The 22059-nt window shown below is 41.7% G+C and overlaps 1 protein-coding gene across 1 annotated transcript in view; it reads right to left on the reverse strand.

Moving 5' to 3' along the window:
* The window catches only part of GMDS (GDP-mannose 4,6-dehydratase), a 582288-nt gene that overhangs the window by 91706 nt on the left and 468523 nt on the right, over positions 1–22059 (reverse strand). Inside the window, exons 8-9 of the mRNA XM_074987762.1 lie at positions 19257–19375; positions 7006–7102 (exon numbers count right to left, since the gene is read on the reverse strand). Coding sequence (XP_074843863.1) covers positions 7006–7102; positions 19257–19375 — 216 coding nt within the window. The remainder of the gene's footprint in view (positions 1–7005; positions 7103–19256; positions 19376–22059) is intronic.

Here is a 22059-nt window from a genome sequence, read left to right on the forward strand (position 1 = left end):
GGTAGACATCTGCTGTGGTGGGGCTTCTCCCCTGCTTCCCCTAGCTGGGGAGAAGCTGTGCCACCTGCTGGATTCCCCCAGATGGGGGAGCCCAGCGGGCAGAGAGCTGCTGTGGGGTGGTATCTCCTAGCTGGGAGAAAAGGTCCACTGCCTCTGTCTGCCCACCCAGGTCCCCCAGTTGCAGGGGCCCAGCAGGAAGAGAGCTGCTGCGGCTTGGTTTCTCCCAGATGGGAGACCTGAGTGGCAGACAGCCATGGTGGTGCAGCTTCTCCCCGGCTTTCCCCACTGAGGAAGCCAGGGAGAAGCCGTGCCTGGCTCCTGCTAGTAGTGGGGAGCTGGGAGCCAGGCTGCTGTTTCGTTCCCAGCTCCCTGCCACTTGCGGGACCCAGGAAACTGACCAGCACATGGCTAGTCAGTTTCCCTGGTCCTGCTAGCGGCAGAGAGATGGGAATCAGGCAGCTGCCTGGTTCCTGCTCCCCACCACTCTGGGAGCTAGGTCAGCTTCCTGTTGGGCTGGTCAGTTCCCAGCTCCTGCAAGCCCAGAGGAGCAGGGAGTGAAGAAGAAGCAGCAGGACAATTACAGATTGGTCAGCCTCACCCCACTCCCTGAAAAAGTCAGAGGGAATCCTCAGGGAACTGATTTTGAAGCACTTGAGAGGAAAATGGTCAGGAATAGTCAACATGGATTCACCAAGGGCAAGTCATGCCTCACCAACCTCATAGCCTTCTATGATGAGATAATTGGCTCTATGGATATGGGTGTTGCACATAATATACCCTGACTTTATTAAAGCTTTTGATACAGTCTCCCATAGTATCTTTACCAGCAAGTTAAAGAAGTATGGATTGGATGAATGGACTGTAAGGTGGACAGAAAGTTGGCTAGATTGTCTGGCTCAACAGTAGTGATCAATGGTTCTATGTCTGGCTGGCGGCTGAGATGAAGTGGAGTCCCTCAAGGGTCGGTTCTGTGAATAGTTTTGTTCAACATCGCTATTGATGATCTGGATGAAGGAATGGATTGCACCCTCACCGAACGTGCAGATGACAATTGGGGCAGAGGTTGATACATGGGATGGTAGGAACAGGGTCCAGTGAGACATAGACAAATTGGAGGAATTGGCCAAAAAATCTGAGGTTCAACAAGGACAAGCACAGAGTCCTACACTTAGGAAGGAGGAATCCCAAGCACCACAACAGGCTGGGGACCAAGTGGCTAAGCAGCAGTTCTGCTGAAAAGGACCTGGAGTTTACATTGGACAAGAAGCTGGATATAAGGCAACAGTGTGCCCTTGTAGCAAATAAGGCTAATAGGATACTGGTGTGCATTAGTAGGACCAATGCCAGCAGATCTAGCAGATCTTTTATTCATGGAGTACCACATTCAGTTCTGGGCCTCTCACTACAGAAAGGATGTGGAGGCACTGGAGAGAATCCAGCAGAGGGTGACAAAAATGATTAGGGGATTGGAGCCCAGGGCATGAGGAGAGGCTGAGGACTTGAGCTTATTTAGTTTACAGAAGAGCGAGGGGGGATTTCAACTACCTGAAGGGGGATCCAAACAAGTTGGATAAAGGCTGTTCTCAGTGGTGACAGATGACAAAACAGGGAGCAATCGTCTCAAGTTGCAGTGAGGGAGATCTAGATTGGATTTTAGGAAAAACTCTTTCACTAGATGAGTGGGGAAGTTCTGAAATGAGTTACCTAGGGAAGTAGTAAAATCTCCTTCCCTAGAGGTCTTTAAGTTCCAGCTTCACAAGGCTGAGATTAGTTCTGCTTTCAGTGGGAGGTTGGACTCCATGACCTCCTGAGGTCTCTTCCAACTCAATGAATATAAATATTTTGGCTGACAGCAGCAAGGTCAGTTTGAGCAAGAACAACAAGTAGTCCTGTGGCACCTTATAGACTAACAGATATTTTGGAGCAAAAGCTTTTGTGGGCAAAGACCTGCTTTGTCAGATGCATGAGTCAGGGGTTCCAGAGGAGGGTTTAAATATAGGCTTATGGAAAGGAGGGAGTCTCAATCAAGGGGGGGGCAGAGTTGACAAGGTCTGTTTCGTTATGGAAGATGTGTCCCGTTATCAGCAGTTAATGTGGAGTTGTGAACATCAAGAAAAGAGAAATCAGGTCAATTCATTCAAGGAGGATGTGGCCCATTATCAGTAGCTAATGTGGAGGTGTGAACATCAAACGTGGAGAAACTGTGTTAATTGGCCAACCACTCCCAGTCTCTATTCAGTCCCTGGTTGATGGTGTCAAATTTGCAAATGAACTGCAGTACTGTAGTAACAGAGTTGGAGTCTGTTTTTGGAAGTTTTTTTTGTTGCAGGATGATTATTTTTAACTCTGTTACCGAGTGTCCAGGGAGACTGAAGTGTTCTCCTACAAGTTTTTGTATGTTACCGTTCCTTATGTCTGATTTGTTTCCATTTGTTGTCTTATGTAGAGACTATCCAGTTTGGCCAACATATCTTGCAGTGGGGCATTGGTGCACATGATGGCATATACTATATTCTATTAGTAGATGTGCAGGTGAAAGTGCTCCTGATGGTGTGGTTGATGTGGTTAGGTCCTGTGATGATATTGCTGGTGTAGATATGTGAGCAGAGTTGCATTGAGGTTTGTTGCAGGGACTGGTTCCAGGTTTAGAATTACTGTGTTGTGTTCTTTAGTTGCTGGTGCGAAGTTGTTTAAGGTTGGCAGGCTGTCTGTAGGCGAGGACTGGCCTGCCTCCCAAGGTCTGCGAGAGTGAAGGTAAGAGAGGTTTGCCAAAAACCCTGGTAGCTATCAGCCTATAGCCTTTACACATTTTAAAATGTCAAACTGGATACTGAGTGGGATAGAATACAATGGGAAAAAATTACATTGTTAGGTCTGTGGTTAGCAAGAGGTGGTGGCGGGGGGAAGGGTAAGAAGGGGGAAGTCCCCAAGGCCAGTGAATACCAGGAGGCCTCTAAGCAACCCAAGGCTTCAGGATCCAAAGCCAGTCACAGATTTAAAGGCACGGCATTCACAAAGTACACTTAGTTCAAACAGAAGATGGTCTCACATTTCAAGGTTTCTTCTTCAGTGCTGGGTTTTTACAGCAGAGGCCTTGACTAGGAACTCCTAACTGACAGGAATAAGCACATTTTAAGAAATGCATTAATCCATGCAGTCAGAACCATCTGTAGTATCATTGGCCAGTTGTACATTTCAGAATATTAAATTAACTTTAAAGAAGCAAAAGTTTCTCTTGCATTAAAGATTAGCATCTTAGAGCTTTAGATTTTCAAGGCCAGCACTGTGAAGTAATTTCAGTTACAACAGTGTGACGAAGGGCTTGTCTACACTGGCAACTTACTGTACTTTCTCGCTCAGGGGTCTGAACCCCTGCCCCCCCTCAAGTGCAGCAGTTATTGGTGCTTTGCAGTGCTGTGTTAGCTACACAGGTTTTTCACACTGGTCTTGGAGATTTTTTCCAACAGCCAGGCTTGATGAGGGGGGTAGGAGACAGGTGCTTCAGGGCTTGTTGATTTCAAAGATCCCCAGGCTCCTGGCTACTGTGACTGCTACTGTGGTGGTGGCTGGAGACCCGTGTCCTTTACATTGCCATTGGAGCATTGTTTTGTGAGCTCCATGTGCCTCTGAGGGCTGAGTAGAGTGGGGTAGTGTGGGGAAATAGGCTGCGCTTTGGGCAGCACAAAGGGCTGGCTGCCTTGGCCCTGCCCCTTCCCCCATAGGCCCCGCCTCTTCTACCAGCATGCAACCCACCCCCCCATCTTGCCCAGGGGCCTGCACAGCCTGTCTTCTCTCCTAGCGCTCTTGCCATGATCACACTGCCACACTGAAGCGCTTTAGAACTTGAATGTGTCAACAAAGCCTCAATCAGTTAGCTGGCTTTCAAAATTAAAACTTGAGGCTTTGTGTCCTTGTATGAAGATGGAGGGATATGTGAAATAACAATTTTTACTTTTCTGATAACATTTCCTTGCTTTTTGACAGCATGGATAAGATATTATTTTCACATCTCGTATGCCACCTGCAGGTCTGGTTGCTGCATCCCAAAAGATGCATTATAATTGGAAAAGGAACAAGGAAGGGCAACAAAAATAATTAGAGGTATGGAATCATTGTCCAGTTGTACATTTCAGAACATTAAATTAACTTTAAAAAAGCACAAAAGCTTTTCTTGCATTAAAGACTAGGATCTTAGAGTTTTATATTTTCAAAGGCAGCACTGGTAGGTAATTTCAGTTAGAGCAGTGTGACAAAGGGCTACTCCTGTATGAGGAGAGATTAAAAACAGTACGACTGTTCAGTTTAGAAAAGAGATCCCAGGGGGATGGAGAGGGGGAGATACAACAGGTGATCTATAAAATTAAGGCTGATATGGAGAAAGGGAATAAGGAAGTGCTTTTTTTCCCCCACTTTCATATAACTTAAGAGCCATAACACCCAATGAAATTAATAGGCAGCAGGGCTAAAACAAGCATAAGGAAGCACATGTGTAGTCCCATTCACATGCAAAATGTAAGGCACATGCTTAAATGCTTTGAAGTACTTCTGCAATACACTGTCAGTTGTCAAGGTGTGGAATTCATTGCCAGGGGATGTTGTGAAGGCCAAAAGGATACTGAGATTAGAGACCAAATCTTAACAGCTCTGAGAAATGCTGTGCATTTGAAGTTACACTGACCCATGGTCTTACAAACAGCCCTTCAGAAGCCCTAGATGTTTTGCTGACTGCTCAAAATCTGATAAATAAGGATGGATGAATTGAACTTTGGCATAAAACAACAAACAGCTGCTACAAACCTCCATCCTCATCATGAGATTTAACTGCTTTTGCCAATTCACTATTAGGCTCAGCGTTTAATTACAATTCTTTCTGGGGTTTCCTTGGGACCGAGGTGTCTCAAAACACATGTTGACCCAGAAAAACCTAGCAGTGCTCCAGATTTTAACAGAGCAGCTCTGCAGCCCCCTTGGGTATTTTAACGGAAATAGGAACATAGGAAGCCTGCTGTAGGGATGAGGTTGATGGAAGGAAGGAATGGACCTAGAGAAGCAAAGAAATAAGGTTTAGAGAAGACCCAATAAGTTTCAGAACTTTTCAAGCTTCCTCCAACTTTTCAAGCTTCCTGTTTCTTGTGCACAGTCACTTTTTTTTCAGGTTCACTCACTGATATTTATTTTTGTACAATACCCTGGTGAGAGCTCTTCTGAAGTGGGTTATTCAGTTTCATTAGCAAGGATACTATATCCTCAGAGGTAGTACAGGTATAGCAGTTAGCTGGGTTACAACATGTTTTTGTATTCTCATGGTTCCAAAAGAGTCTTTGTTAACTCAACAGGACTCTATTTACACAGCTCTATGGACTTTGCAAGTACATCAACATCAAAGTGTACTTGGAAGCCCTTATTCATAAGCACATATACCCATACAGGCGTACAAATCAGCAGTTACATGAGAAGACTCTATGCTTACCTTCCAGACCAGTAACATTCTATTCACCATGCTGAGGGGTTTGAAATGCAGAAGCGGTGTTCTTGTAAAAGGGGGTGGGTAAGGGCAGAAAGGAGAGATCCTGGACAGAACCACTTCAACCAGAAAGGAGCAAACACTGGAGTAACTAAAACCAGGATAAGGTCACTGGAGCAAACACACGATTCCAAGGAGCTGGACAGCAAACTTGTGTTTGCGAGTAAAGAGAAAATTATTTGGGGGTTTGATGATATAGCAGGAAGATGGTGTCTTACATAACCGCAGACTTGTCAGGTGACGCGTCCATTTCCTGGTTAACAAATCCTTTTGACTTCGTCCTTCTTATCACTCTGACAACTTGCCCAAGGGAAGAATGACAGCCAGTTTTCACTGACGTCTTAGCTCTGGAAATGTCTTTTGTATGAATCCAGCCATTTACAGTAGCTACTTACAATAAGGTTTCTCTTACTCTTTGAACCTTCAATTTGGAACTGCTGTTCATTTATAAATATGCTATTTTTGCCCTTCCCTGCAATGGGTATAAAGACAACTGTACTGTTGTAGCACCTCTCTCATATTCATGCCAGCTTTTCTCAATGGACCCACTGACAGTTGAGGCTGCGTCATCACCCATCAGGACTGGTCGTACCCTCCCCTCAGGAGAATGACAGCACATCCTTCCTAGGGCACACCCACTCTCCCTTAACACAGTGAATAGTGGTTCTCTGTGTTTACAAACCTGGGCTGTGCCCCATGCCAGCACCACCCACTATCATTACCCCACCTGCATACAAATCATTAACTATTTTTAAAATTACAAGTTCAGTATTCAACGAGAACACATTTTGGTCCAACCCTGCAGGTTACCCTTATGGGTATTCTCCGTGACCTCAATAAAGGTACTCACTGGAATGAAAGTCCTTGTGAAAGTAAGCGTTTGCTAACTGTAACGTTATAAATATGGCTTTTTTTTATATAAAAAAAGGGTATGTCATAACTTTTATATGTCATATGTCATAATTTTTATACTGCCAAAGGTCACAAAAATAGAATTTCACTGTAGGAAGCCTACAGATTAAGTTATAAGCTATTTCTTTAACATATCGAGGAAATATTTTAAAATGCAAATGTATCAGCACACCTTTATTCACTTTTGTGGCCTAGGAGGAGAGAGAATATCAAATAAAATAAAATATTTAGAGAAAACATTTTCGTTTGACTGCTTTGCATTTCTTACACGCTCCTTCTATTCTATGCAAGGACAGTGGCTTTAACACTGCAGTCTCCTCATTACTGGCTTGCAAATGTGGCCTTCCCCGAATTTTTGTGTTTGTTTGTTACTGCTGTGTTGTGGTGCGTGCTTGTTTTGGGTAACTTGCTCCAAGGGAGCTGATAAAGCGTCTAATTTAGAGCATTTGAAAGCTGGCAGCAGGAGTACAATTAGAACCATTTTCACAGACAGCTGGCCAAATGCAGCAATTTATTGGCTGAGTGATTGGATTATTCATTTACAAAGCTGAGAATAGGCATTTTCTTACCACTTCAGTTGGCCTGTAGTACTTGTGATCAACTTTCACATGAATCTTGCCAGTCTCCTTGCATCTGCCTACCTCATTTTCATTCTTTCCTTCCCACCTGTAAACAAGATAAACATTTCATCAACTCATAATTACTTTAGTGCTCTGATCTTAGTAGCATTTGGCTTGCTTTCATTTATTAGCGGCTGGTGTCAATTCACTCCACAGGATAGTATAAACTCATTAATTCCAGGAACAAAGGCATCAGTTTGACCAGAATGGAGCAACAATGGCTTTTTGAAGTTCAAGGGACTTCCAAGTTAAACAGACAAGACTGAAAACAATTACAATAAAATAAAATTAGCACCTTCTTGGTACTTCCAATGTCTTATTATTGTTTAAAAGATATGGCCATGTGCTTCTTATTAATTGCTTGGTATGAAGTAGATAAAAATGTTATTTTTAAAAATATTTTTTGTTTTTATGGCTAAGGCAAAACTCATAGGAAACCTTTTATCTGCCTCTTAATGGACCAAAATGAGCTCTGTGTGATAACAGTATTATTCCATCCTGCCAATTCGAGCTCAGTTTAAGGCCTGGTCTACACTAAAAGTTTAAGTTGACCCATCAACATCTGTAAGGGCTGTGGGGATTGAGTCGTATCAGTAACTCAGCCTTACCATTGTTCAGGGAGCACTAAAGAGAATAATAATAAAGAGTTGTTCTTTCTGTCAACTTAGCTACATCCTCCCGGGAAGGTGAATTAACTGCAACAGGAGAACCCTTCTGACAGCTGTAGTGATTGGCTACACTTAATTGCTACAACAGCACAACTGCAGCATTGCATCTGTGCCACAATAGCTTTTCAAAGTGTAGATGTAGCTTAAAAGGCTTTCCCGTTTTAAGCCTCAATTCAGCCAGGTTGCTAAACTCATTCCTAATGTTAATGGAACTACTCAGTTGATGAAACAAAAAGCAGTCTTGCAGCACTTTAAAGACTAACAAAATGATTTATTAGGTGATGAGCTTTCACGGGGCAGCCCCACTTCTTCAGATCTGGAATTCTGATCAAAGTAAACTGGCACAATGAGGTGCAGATATTGTGCCATACCACAGAAATACTAATCCTGGAACTTCTCCTCTCACAAACCGTGGTCCCAACTCTGTCCACATATTTACTCTGGAGACACCATCACTGGACCTAACCACGTCAGTTACACGATCAGGGGATCACATTCGTGTACTTCCATCAACGTGATACATGCCATCATGTACCATGCCCCTCTGCCATGTGTATTGGACAGGCTGGGCAATCACTTTGCCAAAGAATGAATCAGACATGAGGCATATGAATACATATAAACCTATCAGTGAGCGTTTCAGTGGAGCAAACCCTAACCCTAACCCAACCCTAACCCTAAAGACCTGAAAAGCGGCATCCTAAAACAAAGAGACTTTAACACCTTGATTACAAAGGGAGACATCTGAATTGGAATTTATTCTCAAGCTCAACACTTTGCACCTAGGTCTCAACAGAGATAGCAATTACCTTATACAGTTTCACCATCTTTATTATTTGTAGTGATTTCAAGCAAGTCACTTAATAGACACTCGCAATGAGCAATTTTCTTACCCACCTTTTATCTCCTTTCTTCTGTCCTATATAGCTGATTGGTCAGGTTTCATTTCGGGCTTGTCTACGCTAACCCACTCCTTCAAAGGGGGCATGATAATCAGCCCAATGCAGAAGAGGCTAATGAGGTGCATATGCAGCACCTCATTAGCATAATGCCCGCTGTGGGAACTTCTAAGTTGCTAACTTTGAAGCGCTGACAGGCAGCGCAGCTGCGGGCACTTTGAAGTACCTGCCGAACTCCGAAGTGCCCTTACTCCCAAAACGTTTTGGGAGAAAGGGCACTTTGAAGTGCCCGCAGCTACATGGCATGCTAGTGCTTCCAAGTTAGTAACTTTGACATTCGCGCAGCCGCAACGAGGCTAATGAGGTGCTGCATATGAAGCGCAGCACCTCATAGCTATTTCCCACTTGGGCTCGTTTACGTGCCCCTTTCAAAGGAGGGGGTTAGTGTAGACAAGTCCTTTGTTTTTGTTCCATCTTTCTGTTAAATTCTTGTTGTGCCAGTTTACTTTGATTAGATGTGATGGAGTGGGGGGAGTGCATGTGTGAGACTCAGGCTGGAGGTGTGTGAGACAAGCAGAGCAGCTGTCAGCGGCTAAGGATGACCCCTGGGGCTATAACCTAGGCTGGCAGGTAACACCTCTGCCCTGAACAAAGAGGAGGGAGGAGCCAAGCTGGGTTTGAATCAGAGGTGGCAGTTAGAAGGTGGAGGGGAGAGGGAGCTGGAAGGCAGCCAGACGGGCGAGGGGGAAGCTACACCCCAGAGGGGCACCCCTCGGGCTCCTCTCCCCAGGACGGGTTGGAATGATTGTCTCTGATTGCTGCACTGACTCTTCTGTGAGAAACTGGGCCTCTGTCGCCTAATAAACTTCCTATTCTACCTGCTGAGTGAGAGTCACTCCTGCCTATGGACGGGGTGCAGTGCACGGGGACCCCTGAACCCATCACACTGGCTAATTCCAGCTCTGAAGAAGTGGGTCTGTCCCACAAAAGCTCATCAGCTAATAACTTATTTTGTTAGTCTTTAAAGTGCTACAGGACTGCTGGTTTGTTTTGTGATGATACAGATTAACATGGCTACCTCTATTCATTTGATGAAGTGTGTTTTACCCTCAACAGCTCATGACCTAATACATTAGTTAGTCTCTAAGGTGCCACAGGACCACATGCTTAATGTTAGGCATGTTTCTAACTGAACTAGGGCCTAAAGTAATTTCCTACCTGCTTTGGTACTCTAAGGTAATTTGTAGGAGCTTGTGGGGTGCACTGAAACTTTTTGTGTGCGCTTCCCGCTATCATCCCTTCAAGACAGCTTGCACATTCCACTCTAGCAAGAGCTGAAGAGTGATACAAATGGCTTCTTCTGCCTCTAGAGCCAACACATCTTTAACTCCAGGGAGTTTGAAACTCCAACTCTGAAGTTTGTGGATTTGGCCTTTTTCAAAACAATCAAAAACATTAAGGTTTGACTCATGAAACATATAAAATTCAGAACAAAAAAGCAGTCCAGTAGCACTTTAAAGACTAACAAAATAATTTATTAGGTGATGAGCTTTCATGGGACAGTCCCACTTCTTCATATCATAGCCAAACCAGAACAGACTCAATATTTAAAGCACAGAGAACCAAAAATAGTAATCAAAGTTGACAAATCAGAACAAAAATTATCAAGGTGAGCAAATCAGAGAGTAGAGAGGCAGGAGGGGCAGTCAAGAATTAGATTAAGCCAAGTATGCAAACGAGCCCCTATAAGCCCCTAAAGAGCCCAAGCATAGTTGGCTTAATCTAATTCTTGACTCTTCCCTGTCACCCCTCTATTCTCTGATTTGCTCACCTTGATGATTTTTTTTCTGATTTGTCAACCTTGATTACTATTTTTGGTTCTCTGTGCCTTAAATATTGAGTCTGTCCTGGTATGGCTACGGGCTGAAGAAGTGGGTCTGTCTCAGGAAAGCTCATCACCTAATAAATGATTTTGTTAGTCTTTAAAGTGCTATTTTACTGCTTTTTTGTTTTTATAGTATATAGACTAGCACAGCTTTCTCTCTGTTACTAATTAAATTCAGAGTTAAGACTGAAACCACCTTTATTCCTCTATGTTTGTGCCTAAGCACAGTACAGCTATACAGTGCTTCTGCTGTGATACTTTGGCACAAAAGGGTGAGGAGAAAATTCTTTGTTTTTGTGGGGTTAAGGTAAACATCTCTAAAAAGGAGTACCTGTGATTTAGATATAGACTATTTAGTTGCAATCATCTGCAGTAAGAGAGAAGTGCCCTTTACCTGTTGAGCTCTTTACTTGAGACATTCAATGTTATCAAGCAACTCTTGTGATTTTATCACGCAATATTTGGCATCTTTCCTGAAGCTCCATCGCGTAGAATCATTCAGTTTAATAAGAATCCCAACTTTCACAAACAAAGAAGTGAATTTCTAGTCTACATGCTTCTGGGGAAAACCTGCACATGTGACCTAAGCGAGTCCTAAAGATTCAGAACCAGCAACCAAATACACCACAATAAAAAAAAAAACCCTCATGATTATTAAGCTAATCACATTCTTTTTTGGTTGGAGGGTAAGGTTGCCAATTTTCTAATTGAGGAAAACCAAATACTTTTGCTCATTCCTCTGCCCACGCCTTCCAAGGCTCTGCCAAATCTTGGAGGATGGGCTCTGGGGTGGGGCCAGGATGAGAAATTTGGGGTGTGGGGGGGGCTTTGGGCTGGGGCCATGGGGTTTGGAGTGTGGCTGTGGGGTGGGGCAGGTGGTTGGGGCATGGGAAGGAGTGAGGCTCTGAGCTGGAGTTGAAGGCTCTGGATGAGGCCAGAAATGAAGGGAGGAGGGTGCAGGGATGGGGGAAATTGGTTCTGGGCTGGGCATGAGGGGTTTGAGGTAGGTGGGACCCAGGGAGGGAGTGTGTGTGCGTGCACGTGAAGGGCAAAGGGTGTGGGCTCTGGATGGCGCTGATCTCAGGTAGCCCTGGCATTTCCTGGGGACAGAGGAAGCGTGCATGGCTCTCAGGAAGCAACTGGCATAACCCTCTGGTTCCTAGGCAGAAGACTGGTCAGGGGGCTCCACATGCTGCTCCCATTTGTTCCTGGCCAATGTAATCTGTGGAGCCAGCGCTTGAGGTGGCACTTGAGGGAGTGGGCAGCACACAGAGCCGCCCTAACCACCCCTCTCTTTAGGAGCTAGAGGGAATGCTGGCTGCTTTGGCATAGTGTTGGGCACCGAGCCTGCCTGCCCCGATGTTGCCAACCAGACTTTTAGTGGCAGATGACAGGGTCCTTTTTGAACCGGGCATTCCAGTGGAAAACCAGACGGATGGCAACTCTATTTGGGGAAGGGCTGACTCATGGCTTTGACGTACTTAATTTTTGTATACTGCAGACATTAATTTGCACTAATGTTTGCAGCAAAGCTCTAACTTCTACAGTAAAAATATGACTTGTGATTTAGCTTTTTGGGTTATTTTGAAGTTGTTCCGCTTGAGACCTGAAATTAACAATTTCATTCAGAAGCCAAAACTAACATTAGTCCCTCCCTTTAAAGGGCAAAGGCTAAAAGTAAGCAGGACTCAAATGAGCTTAATAGAAAACCAACGGCCACCAGTAAAACAACAGGAAGTGCTCAGATCAGGAGATGTCAGTTGCTGTTCGAGGTCATTGAGCAGTGAGTTCCATGTAACACCCAACAGTCTTCAAAAGACTCATCAGAGCCAACAGAAACTCCCTGAGTATTACCATCAAAGTTGTACAACAATAGAAATTACTTAAAGGAAAACCCACCCACTTTGCTCAATAGCATGAAAAGTTTCTAAGAAGCATTTCTCTGTATGAACAAAAGGGGAGAGATCATTACAACTCTGAACTGCCAACTCTGACTTTGTCAATTTGGAGAAGGGTTTGCCTAAATCCAAGTAGATAGTGTCAAAACCAAAGCCTTACTGGCACTATGTGTATATGACATATTTAGAGGCAAACTCAAGTGTACCTACCTCAAGACAGTGAACACACCACTAGAATCATTTGATTGAAACATTTCCAAGCAGAGCGGAGGGTGTTTGGAGAAGGGGTAGGACCTGTCATAATGGTTTGTTCTTCCAATAGATCACTTCAGGTGCATTTCAAAACAATCAGCACTTTAAAAGAATGATGTGGATGGGGGACAGCACAATGATTTTTTTTCCCGTGCACCTAATGATAACCTGTATTTGACAGCCCTTGCTTCCAGGTTAGCCACATATAACACCTAGACACCTGTCGGGGGTGGCTTATAACACATACACAACATGAAATCATTTTGAAGCACAATGGACACTACCTTTTAATAGTCCTCAGAAATTTGCGTGTAAATAAAATATGTTCAAGTTTTATATGCAGGTTCAGAGTGCAAAAAGAGTCTCATCTCATGGATACTCAAACCGCTTGACTCAGCAAAAAGGTAACATTTTATTTTCAAGGTTACTGTTTTTTAGAACTGTGTATTCTACTGATTGTAAAACTTTATTTTTCTTCTTTATTCCTGAAGATTAGGATTGTCCCTGAATTCTTTTTACCCATCATCCCAGCTAGCAGGAAGATAAATAAAAACAGCCTTCCTTCTCTCCAAAGTATAGCTGCTTGTACATCCCATATACAAGTAGTGATATTGACATGAACTCTCACAGTTACAGTGCTTGCATTTTACTCTGTTGATTTCTGGGGTGCCTGAGAAGCTGCGAAAAATAAAACCTCAAGGTCCTAGAAAAAAACAGAACTTCAGGAAATTCCCAGTTGTCACTCACTGCTGGCAGGAGATATAATCTGCACAGACTCTTCCAGGTTATTGAGTTCACCACAAATATTCCTTTAAATCGTCCACGTCATTGGCTCTGGGCTGGTGCATTATAAACACTATCCCAGTATACGTAACACAGAATATTCACTCATGCCTGGAACCGCGTACTGGGAAACTGCAGGTGATGCAGCATTCTACAAGCAGTGTGATGGAATAGCTGTATCTAACTGGTGAACTGAAATGGCTTGAGCAGAGCGCAAAGCTAATTACCCATTACCCAAAAGGCAGAAAAGGCACAAGGAAGGAGACAGATCCATGGGATTTTCAGTGTCAGAGGGAAGAAATGCCTTTCAGGGAGAAGATCACTTCAGTCTCCCACACTCCATGTTTCAGCTAACTAAGGATTGCATGACACTATAAATACAAAGTTGCACAAGTTTGTACAGGTAGTGGGAACACTGTGAATTAACCCATAAGATGGTTTGACAAGAGGATGGACTTTGCATGTGGTTTATTGCTTGAAAAGTGACAGGAGTGGGACACACCCTGTCACGGTATCATTGCTTGTGCTTACTTATTAAATCTGACTCTGCCTGAGTCTACTGCCTAAACTCTGACTCAAGTTGGGATGAACTTCAGTGTCTGAATAAATATTTCACTGAATAAGAATGGACTTATGCATGTGTTCATGTGGTTTGATTAACTGGGCCCCCATATCTATAATTTGACTGACCACAGTAGAACAACAGAGTTGCACATACCCAATATTGGCAACTGAAAGTACTCAGAAATCATGATGCAGGCCCCAAAATGCACAAGATTGTCTTAAATGTTACAAAACTGTGAAAACGTACATGTTGAGTGCTTTTTTTTGCCTTCTGATGTTTCATTCTTTAGGATTCACCTGCTCAAGCTTGTGTGTGAGGCCTACAATTTTACTTCTTAAAAAAAGTGAAACCTGAGATTCTCACAAAAAAAAATCACTTGACAAAAAGAGCTGGGATTCATTAAAAAAAATCAAATATCGTAAGTCTCAGGATACAATTGCAAGAGTTAGCAAATCTGCATCCTATTAGGCACACCTGTGTTCAGGAGCAAATGTTTTCATTTAACAATTGTGGATCTCAAAAGTGAAGGCTTAGACCAGATAATTACTCCAAATGTTTGACAGGGAGAATGGTCATTGCTTGGCACCGATGAACTCTAGTTCAGCTCAGATTTTCCTTCTGTGAGCATCTGTATGGGGGAGGGGAAATCAACTGAATTTAACTCCTTTTTTAATTCAGGTACCAGATGGGGCTACTGCATCCAGCTAAAGCACACTTCTCCTTATTAAACAAGTTGGCCAAATATCCTTGAGACTGTAAGATTATGACCCCAAATTTTGCATAGAATTTTGGTGCAAGTTCTTTTTTCCTTGTTTCTGAGCATGAAAATTAATACATTAAAATAATATTTAAGAAAGCATCTAAAAATGAATCAGTCTGAGGAAGCTTGGTGCAGTTATTTGACCTGTAATTTCCTAAAACTCATGTGATCAAAGTGTTCAGGAAACTGGAAATGTCTGTTGGGTTTGTAAGGTGGAGAGTCGATCACCTGGCATAGTGTGCATAAAGTAGTACCACCATAGCTATTATAAAGAGAAAGCAGCAATGAAAAAAGAAAAAAAACCCAGAAAAACAAAAAAAGTATGACTGATTTTAACTCAACAGATTTTGCTGGAATGTTTTTCATCATACTTTCACATTTTCTTAGTTTGCATATTCTACAGGCCCCTTCTTCCTGATCTGAAAATTACTAATCTTCTCATACTGCTAACTACAACATGCAGTCACTGGCCATACACGAGGGCGTTGTGGGCAAAAGTCCAACATGAAACCAGTGACTCTGTATGAAGTCTTTGGATGTCTCCGTTTCCCCTTCCACATATCACAACCACTGAAACGTCTGCTTTAAATTCCTGCAGTAGTCCTTCCAATCTCGCATGTGTTCCTACATACTGATTCTAACTCTTCATTGAAAAAAAACCAAACATTCTCCCTCAGTTCCGCCTCTCATTCGCTGTTCCACATCCCTGAGGGTGAAACACTCTTCCAGAGGCTCACCTCAGCCCTTATTCTTACTTCTGCAGGGAGTTGCGTTTCTGGGGTGATCTTTACGGATGAGATGGCAAGTTAAGTATGGCAAAAAATAAAAGATGGGGCCCCCAGGAGTGTGGTAAAATGTTCACCGGCCTGCATTAATTCTGGCCCTTGAAGCAAATGCATATTTCTGTTCAAATGTACATGCAATTTTATAGTAACAAAAACATACAATAAATCTTTCCATTGCCTGAGTAGTTCCCCCCCCCCGGCTTTCGCAGATAGCAGTCAGCAAAGAATTCCGAGTGCTTTAGTGGTTTCAGGCTATCCTGTTCTAATTTAATAAGATTAATGACAGAAAATTAGTCAAGACAAGCGTTTGCCTGTTTGGTTTAACTCTGCTGTAGTTCAAATCATAGGAGGGAAGTGTTTCCCCCTAGTATTACTTAATTAGTAATAAGTAGAAGGGAAAGTATAAAGAAAAAAAAGTGTAATACTTACAGGGGGAAAATATTTGTAGCTCAGAGGGTTTCCTGTCAGTGCAAAGGACTGAATTAGAATGACTCTGAGCCATTCTATAAATATCATTTCAAATTTCTTCCTGGTTGAAAGAAAAATCCAAAACAAAATAAACCCATATGCTCATTTTACGCTACATTTCAGGGAAATAATATACTAGTCTTGTTGTAGCTATATATCTAATTATTTACCTGACAGACTACTGTTTCCTTTTTCATGTTTTGGAGTAGATAATAGGGTAAAATAAAATGTTGTAATCTTTCAGTAGGAGAAGATGATGTAACTGTACTTGAAGGTTTATTAGTCTGGATTGTGTACGTGTAGCTGCACAAATTAATATGTACTAGCAAGACAAATGACTGTATAAAATGATGAGAGAAGATGAAAGGTGGTGAAGGAGCATGCATATCTTTTTTCCTGGATACCATATGTTGCAATATCAAGCAACCGAAGATAAGATGGCTGTGTCTTTACTACAAGACAAACCTTTGTGGTTACACCGAAACACAAACCACTGCAGGCTTGCCCTATTGTGAACTGTTTGGCTGCACCGCATTCTAGATACTTAGCCCACAGTTCCAGGGCACAATTTACAGAAGCTGTGGACTTCCAAAAATTACCGGCGCATTGTGGGCAGTAGTGGAAGATTTGTCATCATTTTAAAAATCTAAAAGGCAGCCAGGCGTGCCACTGGTGATCATGAAATTTCATAAGTCTCATACAAACACTGATCTTGTAAGACAGGAGAGAGGAAGGAATCAGCTTTTTTTAAAGGTGTTGACTTAATGATCACACAGTGCATTCTGAAGAATCATATCTTTGGTGTGTCATTAATTTTGAAGCGTCAGATCAATAGGACCTTCAGTAGGGGATTGCTTGTTTACTAGCCAAAGACAATACCTTGATATCGAAAGACGTGGGATAAAGAGTCCTTAAAATAAAAGACTGCCAGCCATCCAGCCAAGAAGACAACCCAGGAAGGAGAAGGAAAGTGTGATTTGGGAAGATGTACAGGGCCACGTTGGGACCCAGAAATCAGAGGTTCTTAACCAAAAAATTACCCAGCCCACAAAATAGTTTTAGATTTATTTCAGATTGAGAGAGGAGCAATGATTTTGGGATGAGGATGAGGTGGATTTTGACAATAACTAGGTAAGTTTGTCTATCCCTATTATCAACCCTATTTAGCAGAGATTATTGGGGAATATGATATTAAAATCATCACAACTGTCATTAGCACTTAAATAACGTATACAGTTTTCCATATACCCAAGTAGCAAAAACATTACTGGATCCATAAGGGAATATATTAGAATTGCTAGACTTTTACATAGAATTTATTCATAGAAGCAAACAGCACAAACGTCAAGAGTGTTTAAGTGATGTAGCAGCCTAAATCCCTCAGTCTCTCTGACACTCAATGGAAGGTAGGAATCTAAGAACCCAACTCATTTTTGAAAATGGGGTTTTCCTCTTCATTTATAAGAAGACTATTATAAAGAAAGTTATTTCCCTTCCCTTACAATCATTGTACCTTTCCATTGCTGGGCAGTTGAGTGAGTTTTTTTTTTCTTCCTTGCAATGATCTATACTTTTAACTTTTGATCCCAGAATTGCCAAGAATTCCAACCCACTAATTTACACAGGTGTGTATTTTTAAACAAATGAGTAGACCTCAAGTCTATGTGAAGTTAATGTGTGCTCAGGTTTCTAAACATGAATTTTGTTGTCTGACTTAGATACTCATATTTAACTATTTTGACCACTAGGTATTTGACTTCTTAAAACAGAGAAACATGCAAGAGGAGAGAGAAGAAAGGATTCCTTATACAAGAAGAGTACTCGTCTGTACACACTAACATTTCACCTGCTTTCAATTTAAAGCAATATTTACCAGTCAAAGTCATCCATAAAAAAGGAAACTTAACAAATATAGGGGGAAAAAAAAAGAGTAAACCATTCCATGTTCCCTTAAAAAGTCACTGTTAAAAGTTCGCACTGGGCTCTGTGTAGAGTTAGAGAAGAGGGGCAAGCAAACAGAGAGATGCTAAACATTTGAAGAAAAATATCCTAAAACTGAGCTTTTGGGCTGGAAGTTCATTACTGTACTACGCCTCTGAATTCCTCTGAAAGTGAATGCCAAGAATTGAAACCAGACTAACATTCATAAAGGGAAAATGTTATTATCTACCCAGCCACCCACTGATTGTTCAAATAATATTGTGTATATCTCTGCACTTCTGCATATTTATTGAATTTGTCAAGATTTTGCTCCCAAGTAAAACTTACTGGCCCTGTCAAAAGTTCACCAGCTGCACCAGTGTCTTTGATGGCCTGAGGAAGAGACCTGGTGCTAGCGTCATGGAAGAGCCTGCGGCTTTCCTCTCCCTCTTCCAGCTGAGATTGGTATGTTGATTCATGGGGCCCAGAGAAGATACAGAAGGAGAGAAATTGAAAAAATAATAAACAATAAAAATATAAATTGCAGAAAGCATTCCCAAAGCCAGCCTGATTTTATTATCTGGCCCGGAAAAAGAATTTTGTATTTTCAGTCAAACTATGCAGAATATGCACTGTAAACATTCGGCACCCACAGCTCAACATTTTCATGGCTCGGTAGGACAAGAACTAATCAGAATGCAGGGATGCTGCTATGTAGTCCCAGTGGTGTGATGGACATGCTGCTACATGGAATGGACTCGAGTTTACAGATGTCACATCTTAAATTGGTAGAGCCTGGGAACATGGCTGAAGTGGAAATTTCAGCTTCAGTGCTGGCGACTAGGAGAAAAGTGAACCAACAATAAAATCTGTCTCAACATCAATCTCCTAGGAATCGGTACAGAATGGCATAGCACCGTAATCTTAGCCAAGGCGAGCAGCCCTCCCACAATTACTGAGAGCTGAGGGAGAGGGAGGCCAGGGAAGGGAGATGGGATTTACAGTGGCACATGAGCAGCCTATAAGAATGCAGAGATGAGATCCCTACAACCTACCCCACCTGGAGTGGATGAAATTCTGCAAGATTTGTTTTTGGTGGAGCGTCGGCGGCAGGAGCTATATCCTGCAGTTTAATAGGGTGTGAGAGAGAAAGAGAGAGAGAGAGAGAGAGTCAGTGATTCACATCCAGAGATAAAAACACAGAAAGTGAAAAAGAATACAAAAGAAATATTGCTATGTAGTGACAAAACGAAAACCACATGTTAATAGATGATAGGGTTCTGAAACCCATTGCTGCTAGCGCCTGTTTGTACTTACACAATGGTTTTCCCAATGTGTTTAAATGCCTTCTCCACAAATTCACGGACACTGTGGACCTCCCCAGTAGCTATGACAAAATCCTCTGGCTCATCTGTTTGCAACATCAGCCACATAGCCTGCAGAAAGATAAACACATCCAGATTAAATGCACCTGTAAATTGGCCTTTTGGTGCATGATATCGCATTACCACACTTTAATTTGCAGATAACCAGATGTACGTATGCATGCAACTAGGAAAGTTAGCACTTTTTAACACAGGGCTGTTAACTAGTTATTTCAACCCTCACAAGTAACTAATATAATTATTTCACGTAACAGAAAATGGACTTTAGTGTACTTGATTTTCTCTTTGTTTCACACCAGGGTTTCTTTTATTTCAAGACTCAATGTTCAAAAGTAGATGACAACACTTAGGAATCAGAACCAATTTATTTTAAACATTAGAGTTACTCACATGTGATGGAAAGCAAAATATCACATACTTCCCTCCAGTGTTAGAGGTGTTGTCAGTAAAGTAACACAGAATTGTCTAACTGTGGCCAAATACACCATTGACTATTGTTGACTAGATTAGACCCAAATAAATATAAGACAGAGAACTATAAAAAAAAATCAAGGAGCAGTATTTTCATAATTCATTATTTCAAATTCAGCTATTCCTCCTGCACTCATCACACCTGTGGATGCATTTGAAGGCGTGGCAAGCACGGTTCCCGTTTTCAATGTATGAAAATAGTAATGGAGAAGTGAGGCAAACACTTAAGATCCTCTTTCAAAGGGAGTACGTTGTCGGAATGGATTCTAAATTACAACTTCACAAATTGTTATTTGTGTTACATTTGTGCCGAGAGGGCTTAGAGGAGATTTTGCAGTTTCATTGTACTCAGTCCTGTACAAACACATAACGCCTGCCCTGAACAGTTTCTATTCTAAATAGAAAAGTCAGACGAAGAGTGGGAGGGGAATCAAAAATGCACTGGTGTAAAGTAATTTGCCTCAAATCACACAGCCGATCCATGTAAGTAATAAATCCCAGGCCTTCCTGCACCCAATCCAGTGCCCTATTCATGAGACCACACTGCCACCCAGAAATTAGGGATGGAAAAAATAAAACTACCGTGGCAATAAAGCATTTCATCACTTTGATGAAGACTAAGTTAGAAACAGGTAGCAATCTGTACATATCACAGCCTTCATTTAATTAAAAAAAATCAGTACACAAAAGCAAATTAATCTCTTTCTCCATATGGCTATAGGAATAGCCATATTCCTATAGCATAATCCACAATGCTCTGTACATTGATTGCTACATATCAGATTTAAAGAAAACAACTTTAGTAGGTCCCCAGATGCTAGCAGATGCTCTGAAAATCAGATTAATAAAACCTTTGGCACAGCTCTGTTTCTTTCAGTAAATGCCATCTGAAAAGTTCCATTCTTCTCCCCTCTTAGTAAATCAGTGTCCCAGGCAAAGCACGATGATCTACTCCCTTCATATTACTGTATTTGCAAGTCAATTCATTTCCTGGTTGTTGTTTTTTAATCTCTTTACTATTTGTGCAAGATTTTATTAACATGCTCCTTTCCCATCTTGAACGTGCTCTGTGAAGGCTGGATTTTCAGCATCTACAGTGTACATCCTTGATATTAATTGAGTTTTAGGGATGTGGCATGCTGGGTGGGATAATGGCAACAGCTTTTTTTTTCCTCCTTGGAGATGAGCTCTCTAGCCAAGGACGCAGCAATATGTGACCAATGAATGAAACTCCTTTGGCTGGCAAGATAGTTTGAACTATCTTTTATTTCTTGGAGCATTTGGGTTTTTGTTTTGATTCATGAGATATGAGTAAATTACTGACACCCTTTCTTTCAGGTCTCACCAGACCTGTAGGATTCACTTACATAAGTAGTCCTCCTGAAACCAATAGGATAGCTCTGAGCAGTAGAAGCACTGAGTGAATAAGGGACTGCGGAAACAAAGCCACAGTCCTTACTTAATGAGTCAAAATTCATACTGACTCTCCTATTGACATTTATAGGAGTAGTTAATTCATGATATGGGCTATGGTAACTGGCATTTTTAAATCAATTTTATATGCTTTCATAACAAATATTTTAATTTTCACACATATTTAGTATGGTAGAATATGCATGTTGCCAAATTAAAAACCCAAACAAAAAAACCCAGTCAATACACTATCAAGTATTTATGTACTCACTTTTTTCCTGTAATGCTTAAATTCATGTAAGCTTCACCAAAGCTACAGAAATCTCTCTCTCTCTCTCACATACACACACACACACAGAAATACGAAGTCATATATTGACTGAGCTTTTGGATGTTAATTTAGTAAAATGGACACTTTCTCTCCCTAAATTTCAAAACTTCCTACCAGATTCTTTGACTACCTTTGTCATACTTTTTATCATTTCAAAGAGCAAGCAAATCATAGGTTGTAATACATTTCTACAGGGTCAGACTTGTAATGATCAAATACCACAGATCTGGTTAAACTAAAATTAACTTCTCTGCTAGGAAAAACAGTGGTTGGAATAATGATTACTTGAAAATTTATTACTGTTTGTCCTTTTATTTTCTTTGGCATTCAGTTCATCTTATAATTAGCTCAATCAAACCAATGAAGAGTAACATTCTAATAATTGTGAAAAATAATCCTTGATTGTTTCAACAAGGAGGTAAAGTGCTGTGCATTTGAACCTGTCTGCATTGGCTTTTACGGAATAAAGACAAATGGGCAGAAAATACTTCAACAACCTCATTTAAAATAATATTCATTT

Source organism: Carettochelys insculpta, chromosome 2 (genome assembly GCF_033958435.1).
Source record: "Carettochelys insculpta isolate YL-2023 chromosome 2, ASM3395843v1, whole genome shotgun sequence".
In the NCBI taxonomy this organism is placed as follows: Eukaryota; Metazoa; Chordata; order Testudines; family Carettochelyidae; genus Carettochelys; species Carettochelys insculpta.